General features: G+C 36.1%; 1 protein-coding gene across 1 annotated transcript in view; it reads left to right on the top strand.

The window, feature by feature from the left end:
- WDR64 (WD repeat domain 64) overlaps positions 1 to 14006 on the top strand; it is a 103083-nt gene that overhangs the window by 64641 nt on the left and 24436 nt on the right. Inside the window, exons 14-20 of the mRNA XM_073215737.1 lie at positions 1215 to 1391; positions 3659 to 3789; positions 6368 to 6469; positions 7534 to 7603; positions 8523 to 8559; positions 9084 to 9223; positions 10510 to 10615. Coding sequence (XP_073071838.1) covers positions 1215 to 1391; positions 3659 to 3789; positions 6368 to 6469; positions 7534 to 7603; positions 8523 to 8559; positions 9084 to 9223; positions 10510 to 10615 — 763 coding nt within the window. The remainder of the gene's footprint in view (positions 1 to 1214; positions 1392 to 3658; positions 3790 to 6367; positions 6470 to 7533; positions 7604 to 8522; positions 8560 to 9083; positions 9224 to 10509; positions 10616 to 14006) is intronic.

Here is a 14006-nt window from a genome sequence, read left to right as displayed (position 1 = left end):
AACTGTGGAAAGGAATTTCTTAGCAATACACTCTAACACACAACACCATATTGATTTCTCTTCTTCAAGTTAGTACAACTGACTTTCAGGATGCCCTTCCTAACAGACAATGCCTGTTATAACTGCTTCTGTTTTAAGGACTGCAAAGTGCAGCAAGGTGCCATTCCCACATCAAAACTGGTTTGGGTTCTACTAGAGCATGTTTCACCGTGATTGTTCTGGTTCTTTGTGTCTCCAAAACTACATTGATTAAGCCTGTTGTGGACTGAAAATCTCTCTTATTCATATTTGTATTCTTGTCCTGCCCAAAGTAGATGCTCATTAAGGACTGAATGAATAAAAAAATATAAGAAACCTCTTGTAAAATATTCAGTAATAAATGCATGGAAGGTTTTAAAGAATTTTTATTAATGTTGGAGGGGGGAGTTTACCATAAGCATAATGTTGAAGGCATACTTATGACTTATTATTATTAATGCCTTATTACTGTTTAGTCTTTCTTGCCTATTGAAAATAAGATATGGTTCGATTTAAATACTTATTTTCTAGGATACTTTCATTCATTTAATTTTTTTTTTCAATGAGCATTTAGCAAATGTTTGCCATGGACCAGAAAGATATATTTCCTTTCACCATGGAACTTACAATTTAATGTGAAGAATATTGATCTCTCTATTACAAGTGTTATAAATGCTTGTGCAAAGTGCTACAGAAATTTGTGATGGTGAGTGGTACCAAGCCTAATCTGGGAGTCAGGAAAAATTTGTCTTTCCACTGATTTCCAATTAAATTCAACACAATTCAAGAGGCACTTTGTGTGTTCTACATGTGCTAGGTATTTTTCCAAATCTCAGGATTCTATAGAAAATAAGGTATTCATACACTAGTTAACTCAGATCAACCTTCCATTGAAAACATCTAAAAATTCTGGATAAAATAATTTCCTAAATCTCTTAACTAGCATTAAAGAAAAATATACTATAAAATATAGTAAGTAAATAGCAGACAAACACTAACCCTACTCAGGTTGCTAGTTACCTCTGGAGAGGTTAGAAGAAAAAGGAATTCTATAGGGCAGGGATAGATGGGGTTTAAAATTTGATAGAGCTGGGTGGGGGGTACATCATTGTATGTTCTATTTCTCTCTGTATTTTTAAAGTAGCTCACAATAAAATAACTGAATTGTTCATGTACCCACTGGCTTTTCCTGAAAGGGTAAGGAAGACAGTGTTTGTCTGGTGGTGATATGGGAGCTGCCTGATGCCGTGCCTGTCCTCCATGCGGGGAATCGCGTTGTGCATCTGAAGACATCTCCTAGAGATAGGAGCATGGACAGTCCTTTCCCAGACGTTGAGTTGATAGCTGACAAAAATTTTTCTCAACATATTAAGGTATGTTTCATTTCTTGATTTTCCCCCCTTCTTATTATGGAAAATCACAAAAATATATAAAAGTAGAGAAAATAATACAACAAGCTTCTATGCCTTGTCACACAGCTTCCTTTATTAGCTGTAATGTGCCTTTAGAGAAAACCTATTATGTACTATTTGGTTATACAACGAGGTACAGTTCATACAGGAAATCAAAATAGCTGATTGTTTCTTTCCCTATATTTACCAGTTTTCAAGTGAGGGGTAGGCTAGCATTCTCCAAAGATGGCCAGAGAATTTTATTTGCTCAGTATCACAATCAACTCACAATTTTAAATATTCTTAATGTATTTCAGTCAATGGTATTTGTTATTATTATTGACTGATGCTCAAACTCATGCTGGTTGCATCTTTCCCAGGTCCCTGAGTTCTTTTGACATGACCAGTTGTGTTATTCTGGATAATTTCCCAGTATGACAAGATATTCCAGGTTCATTTTGTACATTTCTTGTTCCAGATTAGAAATCCACCATTTCTCCAAGAAACCTTAGTTCTTTTTAGTGGGAAATAGTATTAAGAAACTGCAATCTGGGTTTTGACAATCAATGAAGTTTAGCACTGCAATTAGAATTAATTCACTGCTAGTTTAAATTATAAGTAGGTATTACTGTTTACTAAAAAAAATTTGAAATCAACATACTTGAATATCCTAAAAGAAATGGAAAACCACTGAAGGGCTTTAAATGAAAAATAATCAATAAAATAATCAATGTGATACCCCACATTAACAAAATGAAGGATAGAAATAATATGATCATCCCATTTGATACAGAAAAAGCATTTGACAAAATTCAACATTCATTCATGTTAAAAATTCTCAACAAGCTGGATATGTGGCAATGTATCTCAACATAACAAAGGCTATGTATGATAAAACCACAGCTAACATACTCAAAGGTGAAAAGATGGAAAGCCTTTCCTATTAAGATCAGGGACAAGAATGCCCACTCTCCATTTTAATTCAACATAGTGCTGGAAGTCCTACCCACATAAATCAGACAAGAAAAAGAAATAAATGACATCCAAGTTAGAAAGGAAGAAGTAAAACTGTCACTATTTGCCAATGACATACTATATATAAAAAAAACTCTGAACACTCCACCAAAAAATTATTAGAATGAATAAATTAATTCAGTAAAGTCATAGGATACAAAATTAAAATACAGAAATCAGTTGCATTTCTATACAATACTAATAAGCTATCAGAAAGAGAAATTAAGAAAACAGTACTATTTGCAATTGTATCAAAAAGAATAAAGTACTTGTGAATAAACTTCATCAAGGAGGTAAAAGACTGAAAACTGTAACGCACTGATGAAAGAAACTGAAGATGACACAAATAAATGGAAAGATATTCCATGTTCATGAATAGAAAGAATTAATTTTGTTAAATAGCCTTACTACCCAAAGTGATCTACAGATTCTATACAATCCCCATCAAAATATCAATCTCATTTTTCACAGAACTAGAACAAATAATCCTAAATTTTGTTGGAACCACACAAAACCCCAACTAGCCAAAGTAATACTGGGGAAAAAGAACAAAGAATAATAGACTTCTAATCTTACTTAGATATCACTCTTCTATATTCCTATAAAGTCTTGTGCTTGCCTCCAATATAGCACTTTCAAACTGTATGGTATTCAACACTTTAATAGTTTAATTTTTAAGTTTCTCTAAGTCATAAACATTCTATTTGACTTTATATTTCAAAAGCCTAACATAGTAGGTGCCAAAAAATACTTCAGGCAAGACAGTTGAAAAGTATCAAAATAGCACTTAAAATAGAAAGTGCTTAGTGAAAATGAGAAAAAGTTTTCATAAAGTAGCATGGTGCAAAAGCCAAAAATGAGTGAAAGGCAGTTCAGCCAATAAGGAAAAATAGCTCATGTAGATTATTCTCTCAAGAGGTTTGAAGGGAAGAGAATGCTGGGAAGGTAACCTCATGGTTGGCAGCTCAGGAAAAACAGGGCTGAGAGGATGAAGCCAGTAGAAAGGGAGAGCATATTTTGTTGTTGTAATGAATTCTATAAATTGAAAATTTTTAATGCCAAAAAAAGAAAAAGATTTTTCTAAATTTCATGCCTTGAAACTTAAAAACATCATCATAAGACATTCTGTCTTAAGTTAATGATCGAATAACAAAGCATACACATAGCATTTGTACTGTGATTAGATACTATGTTCATAATGGCCAGTGAGTCTGTTTCCTTCCCTCCTTCTCCAGAATCCTGACATCCATATGGAAGTAAACTGCATTGATTTATTACAAGTAGAAGGATATAATTTGATAGCTACTGGAACCTCAAATGGTGTGATCATCTTATGGAATTTTGTAACGTCTACTGTCAAAGAAATGTAGGTTGCATCTTTTCCTGAAACAATATAAAAGTTGTACTGCAGAGGGGTCAAAGTAAATTTCAATTCTTAAAAAAAGAGCAATAAATAAAAATAGTGATAATTATCAAGGGAGGCTTTCCTGGAGGACGTGTTCATGAGGAGATTATGTTCTAAGTGTCTAAATCCCAGAATGATATGAATCGGGTGAACCTTAAGTGTCTGTATTCCCAAGTGCTTTGGCTTTTATTCTTCTCGCTCTAGTACATGCTTTCCTGTGTGATCATGTCCAAATTCATAACCTCAACAAGTACTCAAAATCTGTAATAATTTTAAATGCTCATCTCCCCAGAGCTCCAAACACACTTATCTGGCAATTACCATTTGGAATGCCACCACCAAACACTTAAAGCCCCACGTGCACAAAACTTGGTCCCAACCTGTTCCTTCTCCAAACATCTCTTCCTGCATTTCCAATGACACCAACATCTACTCGGCCACCAAAGTCAAATGATGAGAGGCATTCTAGATGGGTTTTCCTTCTCATTCACCACGCCAACACAACCATGTCATTCCAGGTGAGCACAAACAAGGGCATGGCATATACAATTTAAGTCTCAACCAATTATATTTGCTCTGTACCATGGCTAAAAACTTTACCTTTCCCATGCCATCCATTTCTAAATTTTCTTACCATTGGTTATAAAGGAAAAATGCAGCATGCATTATTTGCATGGATCATAAATAATAAACTCTCCCCAACTGAGTGGGTTATAAGCAAAGGCTATGTGTGAACACACTATGTCAGGGGAGTTTGTTATATTGTACCTTAAGATACAAGATAGTCAAAATCTCAATGAATGAATAAAAATGGAATCAAGCATAAGCATTTGGAAGAAAGCAAGAAGTATAAAGGAGGGGAAAAGGGAGTCAGAGAGGACAAGGGAGACGAAAATATTCAAAGGAAATCTCTGCCTCTGCTTTTACAGTGCCTTGCATACTACTGGTCTACCTGGACTCCATTCCCCTTTCCAGTCTAAGTCTGAATGCTTACTTTTAACTAACTTTTGAGAAGACATGTCCTGTGTGGACCCTGGATTTATTCACCTTTGGCCCTTTAGTTGAAGTAGCCGTTTCTGCAGACGCCTCCTCTGTACCTCAGCCCACGTTCTCTTGGGCCCTGCCCTTAGAGACCTGTCATCCTTTTGCTCCTTCTCTTCAACCCTTACCCTTAGGCTATTCTCAGTCTGAACATTTGTCATTTTATACCTTTATCAACATGCAATGCACAATTCCTCACTTTCTTATAAATGCAGCTCTCACACTATAAGTGTTAGCTTGTACATGACTCTATTAAGGGAAAGCAGACTAAAAAGCCAAGACCACAGTCCTGATTGCACAGCCTAAAGAGGGGGAAGCTTTCCTGAACATATTCTGCACTTAAAGTTGGAGATCTTCCTTGTTGAAGTGCTTGGCATTTTGCCAAGGGATGCATGCAAATCCAACACCCAATTAAGAAAATGACAATAGTGGGCCACACACTGTGTCCCCTTCCTATAAGATGATGATTACACAAAAACAATTCATTTAAAATTACTGGAGTATTTTAGAAAACATATAATAGAAACAGAACTGTCAAATGTAATTTAGGCCCAGCCTGAAAGGCTCTGAAGTTGAAGGTAGTTTCCACATTCATGGGGGAGGCTCTCTTTACTTCAACCTCAAACTTGGCCTGCGATTCTTTCACCAATCAGGAGAAATGGCCCTTCCCTTCCTGTTCAGTCTCATGCTTTTTTGGGTTCAACCTAGAAATCATTCTTACTAATTAATAATTCACTTCACCATTCAACTCAGCTGCAGGGCAGTACTATCTAAAAGTCTAAGCACAACAAGTTGACAAGCCCATGGGCTTCTCTTTGGAGCCTGGTCCATTCCCAAGGTTCCTTCATGACTCAGCAGTCCAAATTAGCTAAGGCAGTTTCCACTAAAGGAGAAGAAGCATTTTGCAGCAAGGTCTATTCGCTATAGGGAACGGTAAGTGTGGTGCTAAGAGCCAAGGCTGAAGTGCCAGGGCGGCAGGTAGGGACTATCACTGCTCCAAGAACTGCCTAGGAAGGTGTATGATTCTTCGGAATCTGGGTCATAGGAGGCTTGAACAGCAAGAGTAGAGTCATCACTGAATCAGCTGCTTGTCTACACTCAGTTTTAAGTTCCTTGAGAAAATATTTTATTCCAATTTGTCACTCCACTTATCCAAAGAGTATTCTATTCTTTAAATTGTATGAAACTTCCAAACTTCCATACTGTAAGAGACAATATTAAGCCCACTCTATGACCTGTAAGTAGGAAGACTAGACCAGCTGAATGAATTAAAAGACTTTTAAATGCTAATGATCATGTTATACATAGCCTTACTAAGGAAGATATGTTCAAACTCTACACCTCTGGGTTCTCTCTTCATGTTCAATTACATCAACATTTATGTAGGATTTATATATACATATAGTAGTTGATCAGCTCTGCATGGGAAATATTATACACATAATGTAAGTTACCTAATTTGTAAATGTTTATAATGTAAATATATCCTTATCTCCAGGTATCGACCTGAAGATCTTGTCGCTGTGGATGCTGACTTGGATCCCAAACGCTTTAGAATTAATGACATATTGTTTCTCTTTCGGACCCCTGAATGTGCAAGGTAACTCAGCACCTGCTAATCAGAAATACTGTCTGGGACTTACGTGGGTGACAGGAAAAGAGTTCCTATTCCAGCAGTAAGGAAGGTACTATGGAAGAAGGACATCAGCTGGGTTGACTTCTTGGCTGCAGCTCTTTTCCCTGTTACTGTCTTTGTAGGTGGGTGGTCTCCAGGGACCTAATTTGCTGTGTGGGGATCTAATCTCCATTACCACATCAGCCTCACAGTTCCCTTTACAACAGTAGCAGATGTGGAAAAAGCTGACTTGGCCACACTTGTAGCCAAATCTAACTCTATAAGCACTGATGTGAAGCAGAGGAAGGACTTGCAGGACAAACAGGAAAGGTCATATGGTGGTAGGTTTCATATAACATCCATGAAAACTGCAATCTCCATCCATGTCTGACGCAGCAGGGGATTGTTTTTTCAATACTTATGAAAAGGTACTTTTCCTATTTGTATTTGCTCAAGAGCTCTGATTTTCAGGCAAGGCAGTGGTGAACACATCTCTCAAGAGAAATGAAAAGCTTCTGTGCTAGCTTTGGCTCCCCCAGCAGTGAGCCAGAATATAGTGCCGCTCCTACCCCTTGACTTGAAATTTCCTTGTTCTGAGAATGTTCTTGAGAACTCGTTCTGCATATACCTGAGCCAGACCCTGCATATACCCTAAGCAATTTTCAGCACCGTCTACAGAGCATCGCAGACACAGAACAAGGCCAGAAGTGGAAACTATAGAGCAGAAGTTAGCCAGGCTGTTCAGGCCCTGCCATTTCCCTGTCAGAGCCTCTGGGACTAAATCGAGCCTCAGCAGTGGGACAGGGCAGATGTTTATTTCCCAGATCCAGGCAGCAATATATCTTAATTGCTGAGCCTCCCCAAAAGTCTCCACAAATTCCAGACAGATGAACATTTATTACACAAGACATAAGGTGTGCATTGTTTCATAAGTGTGTAGCTCATATCCACAGATGTAATCAACTGAAACTAAAGCAGAGAAGAGCACCCTTTGAGTATGATAGAATATTTGAACTTTTCCTCCTTGGGCTTCCTCCCTCTCCTTGTAGGAGATCAAGTCAGGATTCTGTATGCTTTTCATCCCTATGTGACTCTAGTAAGGGTCCACAAAGTAGCAAGGTAAGCAAGAAATGTGGAGAGAATGGGGAGCATATGTCTTCCTGTCCCACCCAATGCTGGTTCAAAAATAGTGATTTCTCACTTTGATAGAAGGTAAAGGTGGAAAAATTCTGTATGTATGAAAACTTTTTTTGTTTGCCCTTAAAAGAATGTCTAAACTATTTTTTCCTTTTTTTAAAATTTTTTTCAAGGCTTTCTTATCTGCAAATAATATGTAATCATGAATAATATTAATTATATATACTACTTTTATATTTGCAAAATAATAAAGTAATTTCAGACTACCTCCTTTGTGAAAAAGGATTGCACACATTTCACAGGGCGGAGAGACAACACATGATGTAATGTAGTGATTTTTAAACTATGTGCTCAGTTCTAATTTTACATATTTTTACACATTACTTTCTAGTTAAGATTTTGTTTGAAGGAAAGTTTTCAGTGCAAAGATTACTTTAAAACCACTAGCATAGTGGAAAGATTAAAATTGTAAGGATGTATGAGTCACACAGACTTGCACTTGAATGCAAGTGCTCCATTTATTATCTGATTAGTTTTAGAGATATGACTTAATCTCTGAGTTTGTGCTTCCTCATCAGTAAGAAGGGAGTAATAAAGCCTACCTTGCATGTTGTTAATAGAATTAGAGATAATATGCACCAAGGATGTGGCAAGCATGAGGCATTTAGTGACTCTCACTATTATGCTCTACCTGAGCCACTAGGAAAGTGTTGTGTTACAGAGACCCTACTTAGGAACACAAAAATCTCTGCAATACATTTTTCAAAGAAGTACTTCAAAAAGAATTTGGAAACCAATACTTAGAAATGTAAATTTAACTATCTGAAGAATCTACTCATCCAGTATATCTCATTTCCTTACAATGTCATATATGTATTTTCTCTTTTTCTCCCCAATGCAGGAAAGCAAACAGAGTGTACATGACAGTGAGGTTAAAGGTCAGTGTGAAACCACCTCTCTTCCTTACAATAAAACAAGTCCTTTGCAATAGGGAGTTTAGGTGATAGAATGCACTTAATGAATATGTAATTCATTTTGTGACTAAATGTGGAAGTAGTATAGGATTCGGTAGTCTAAGGGGCAGACTTTCCGTTATGATTAAGACCATTTTAAATACTAATTCTAGATTTCTAAAAGTCCAATATATTACTTGCTTCTTAGTCTCCGGTTCATTTTCCTAAAACTTATACCAGGTTGATTGGCCATTCTGGATAACAGGACTTACACTAGATGTGTATCCGGTGTTTGCTGTTATGTACAGTGCAGAAACTTTTGCAGTAAGACCAAAAATAAGCTTTTTAAGTTTTGTCGATTATCCAGAATTCCTTTTGTTAATGCTTTTTCTTTGTTGTCTGCTCTGATTAAAATTCTCTGGGGTCTCTTTTCCTACCTGCCTTCTCCTTTATGTCTCATAAAATTTGGAATTCCAAACATGCCTAATGGTTCATTAATTTTCCAATAGGTGAGCAAACAGATGTCCCAGTGCGAGAGCAACAGCCAGTGGACAAAAAACATCCTGGAGACAGCAGTTTAACAGATGCTCAGCCACCTATCCTCGTCACTGCTCATGAGGATGGCCACCTCCGTTTATGGACAATAGAGGTGATGGGGCCCATTACTTACCTGGAATAGCAGATAACGGGAAAGATAAAAAGGTTTAGTGAATGAACTTTTAGCCTTTTTCTATGTGACATTCAATCTAAAACTTCTCAACCTTATAGTTTTGCAGCCTGCTTGTCAAAAATGCTACTCAAACTTTACAAAAATCCGGTTTTGTAACTCAACAGATCGAAATGACCAAAATTGCTAAGTTACCTATTTCAGATCTTCTTTTCTTTAAAGTGAGCTATAAGTACATGTCAGTAAGTATTTTGTTGGATATTTAAGTAATATTAAATGAGGATATGTGATGCAGTATAGTCAAAAAAATAAGAACACAAATGTTGAGAATACATAGATTTTAGTTATCCACACTATTGGAAGAAGATATTAACATTTCATCCTTAAATATTTTATAATGAAAAAAAAACTTTCATCTGCCAGAAGATCTTGGCAAAGGGAGGTGACACCACTTCTTGTAAGACTCCTTTCTAAGTGGAAATTCAGGAACAGCAACAGTTTTGTATGGTAGATAGTGGGACCCGAAAACACAGAACAGCATAGCTGTCTGCTGGACACAACCCCCAAGTCCAACAGATCCTAGATTATTAGTGGGGAACTGTTGGCTTGAAAGTACAAAATATAACAACTTTCTCTGAGATGATTTTGGTATTGGAGCAATGCCTTCTTTTTTTCTGATAGAGAAATAAGAGACAGAGAAATAGGAGAAGAAAGAGCATATCCAAAAAATTCTCAGGAAATGAGTAGCAGATACAAATTCTTTTTCTCAAGTTTGGATGTTTATTCTCCATGGGAAGCAATGCATGTGAAAGTTCTTCCCAGTGCTGACTTACACTAAGTGCTGGAAAGCAAACTGCTGGATTTGAATCTTTTACAAACTCTTATCTTGAACCAAAATTCAAAAATAAATTATTTCTGAGGCGGCAAATACAATATTATGCTTAAATCAAGTGAGATATACTTAAACCTAAAAAAGAGGTCTAAGGAATTGAATGAAAGGGGACATGGGAAGTGCAAAAAACAACCCCTGAGTTTAAAGATGATCTATAATAATCAGAGACTAGATGCCTATAATTAATAGCTGACTATACCTTTATGAATATTTGCTTTCAAGGAAATAAGTCCCTATGGATAGTTTTTAGTTATTTTTATTTCAGTGAAGAGGATCATGTTTCAGTAGTACAGGTAATTCTTAAGATGGCTTATTTATAGAGAAACTCAACTCCAATATTAAGATTGCATTGAATTTATTGTCATATTTTGTTCAGGGAAAACTACTGAAAGATATGCTCCCTTTCACAAAACATTCTGCCATTTCTCTGACGTCGCTGTGCACTGATTCATGTACCAGAATACTACTGACCGGAAATGTGGGTACGTCATTACTCTTCTGAAGTCACCACAGGTTATTTTAACATCCTACGTGATATAAAAATGGATATAGGAGATTATGTGAGTTTGTTGTTACAAAAAGAACAAGAGGATGCTCAAGCTTTAGAGACAGTGTGTTGTGGATAGCTTGCTGAATAAATAGAGCTATTAATGAACGTCAGGAGAACCTACTGCATTCCTATTTCTTTATTTAGAGCCAGACATTCATTCTCTTTCTTCCTTCTTTAAATTGGGTATATGACTACCCATCCCTTCACCATAACTATTGAGAAGAATGTAAAATTTTCATTTTTAAACTTGAAAGGGATATGTTGCATTAACCTTCATTATTAAAGGGATTAGGGGTGTGGACTAGAAAGAGATTATTTGTTTTCAATTCATTTCATTTTATATTTATTATTATAACTAATATAGTTGGTCTTAATTCTTTCATGTAACATGATTTGTTTTAATGCTTCTTTTCTTCTTTTGAATTAATCCTAAATTTTTCTTCTTTTCATCCCTCCCATACTTTGAAAGACGATGTGTATGTGTGAATGTACATGCATGTGCAAATAGTTCTTAATTTTACTAGTGTTTACCTTGAGGTTTTTTCTTTAAATGAACCAATTTGTGATAGTTTAGACTGAAACAGCATCTTTTCAGTTAAACAGAAACCTTGGCCCACTTTACCATTCTGTTTCCCACACGTACCCCTTCACTTATCATGTGCTAATAAAATCTTAGATTGCTATCCAGATACTACCATTACATTAATATTAAAATTTCACGTCCTCTAAGAATACTTTTCTCATCTCAAAGGTTATTTTACAAAAGCCACAAGAAACCATTGTGTACCATCAATTATTTGAGTCTGAAGATCACAAAAAACAATTGTTTGTATTTGCATTTAGTATCATCAGTAGATTTACAATTTTAATTTAAAGGATTTATTGCTTACCACCAGTTCTGCTATACTCTACCATTCTTATTCTTGACCTTAACTTTTATTTATCTGTCAGTCTCCATAGTTCTTGTGAACACTGTTGCTGCTTGTAGAACACTAGTAGATATGTGGTAAAATTTTTCCTTTCTTAAAATAGCCTGCACATTTTTGCACAAACTTTACCTACTATGGGGTAGGCCTTTTCTAACAAAATGTAGACTAAACTTTGAAACCATCTACAGGATTCTCAGAATGCACCTCCATCAGAGTTATTCCTCTTTGCCTCTGTCCTGAATGCTTGACTCTCACAGAAACCATCTACTTCTTGAGATTTGTCATTTTGCTCTGATCTAAAAATATAGAGTGGGGTGGGTTTGGGCTCCAATCCACCCTTATCTATATTATAATTAAAGGAGACTTCTCCAGAATCTGACCTTAGGCTTCTTCCTTCTGTGCTATGGTAGATGTTAAAAGAACTTGTACGGGTCTTGCTATCTAATTACTGTTTTAAATCAGGCATCCTTAGACATCATTACTTGTCACTTTTTTGTTGTTATTTTCCTATTTTTTAATTGGAATAAAGTTAATATACAATATTATATTGATTTTAGATGTACAACATACTGACTCAATAATTATAACCATTATTAGATGCTTGCCATGGTGTGGTTCCCCCTGTTACCATACCAAGATATGACAATATTATTGGTTATATTCTATATGTTATACTTTCATTCCTATAACTAACTTGTTCTACAATTTTCAGTTTGTACCTCTTTATCCCCTTCATTTATTTCACCCATCCTCTTACCCCCTCCCTATGGTAACCTAAATAGGCTTTATTTTTTAGATCAGTTTTAAGTTCACAGAAAAATCGAGCAACAATTATAGAGAATTTCCATATACCCCCTGCCTCCACCCCCTCCCCCACACAGCCTCCTACATTTTCAACATCCTGCCCTAGAGTGGTGCACCTATTATGGCTGGTGAGCCTACACTGACACATCATTATCACCCAAAGGCCATAGGTTACACTAGGGTTCACTCGTAGAGTTGAATATTCTGTGGGTTTTGACAAATGTATAAAGACATGCATCTACCATTACAGTATCATACAGAATAATTTCAATGCCCTAAAAATCCTCTATGCGCTGCATACGTATCCTACCCTACTCCTTACCCGCCTAACAACCATTGATCTTTTTATGGTTTCCATAGTTTTGTCTTTTCCAGAATGTCATGTTGGAAATCATAAAAGTATGTAGCCTTTTCAGATTCGCTTCTTTCACTTACTTAATATGCATTTAAGTTTCTTCCATGTCTTTTCAAGGTGGGATGTCTCATTTCTTCTTGACACTGAATAATATTCCATTGTCTAGATGTACTAGTTTATTTATCCTTAACCTGCTGGATGACATCTTGGTTGCTTCCAAGGTTTGACGTAATGAATAAAGTCACTGTAGGCACACCTTGGAGCTACTGCAGGTTTGGCTTCAGAGCACTGCAATAAAGTGAATATTGCAATCAAACAAGTTAAAAGAATTTTTTGGTTCCCCAGTGCATGTAAAAGTTATGTTTACATTATACTGTAGTCTATTAAATGTGCAATAACATTAAGTCCAGGAAAACCAAGTACCTAGCTTAATTTTAAAATATTTCATTGCTAAAAAATGCTAACCATCATCTGAGCTTTCAGCAGGCCATAATCACTGACCACAGATCAGTGTCACAAATATATTCATAATGAACAAGTCTGAAATATTGTGAGAATTCCCCAAATGTGACACAGAGATTGGAGTAGACAAATGCTGTTGGAAAAATGGCGCTGATAGACTTGCTCAGCAAGTGGTTGAAACAGAACTTCAATTGGTAAAAAAGGCAATCGCTGTAAAGTGCAATGCAGCCCAATAAAATGAGATATACCTGTAAAAACATCCATGTGCAGGTTTTTGTGGGGACATAAGTTTTCAACTCCTTTGGATATCTACCAAGGAGAACATACAGTAAGAGTACGTTAAGTTTTGTTAGAAACCGCCCAACTGTCTTCCAAAGTGGCTGTACCATTTTGTATTCCTACCAGCAATGAATGAGTTCCTGTTGTCCCACATCCTTATCAGTATTGATATTTTCACTGTTTCGGTTATTGACCATTCTAATAGGCTTATAATGGTATCCTGTTGTAGTTTTAATTTGTATTTCCCTAATGACATATGATATGGAGCAACTTCTCATGTTTCTTTGTCATCAATATACTTTCTTGGTGAGGTGTCTGTTCACATCTTTTGCCCAGTTTTTAATCAATGTGTTCATTTTCTTATTGTTGACTTTTAAGAGTTCTTCTTATATTTTGGATGAGCTCTTTTTCAGACACGTCTTCTCAAATATTTTTTCCCAGTCTGTGGCTTGTCTTCTTGAAGTTCTTTTGACAGTGTCTTTTGCAGAGCAGAA

The sequence above is a fragment of the Manis javanica genome, chromosome 11 (assembly GCF_040802235.1).
Source record: "Manis javanica isolate MJ-LG chromosome 11, MJ_LKY, whole genome shotgun sequence".
Taxonomy (NCBI): domain Eukaryota; kingdom Metazoa; phylum Chordata; class Mammalia; order Pholidota; family Manidae; genus Manis; species Manis javanica.
This window is presented reverse-complemented; position numbering and strand designations above follow the sequence as displayed.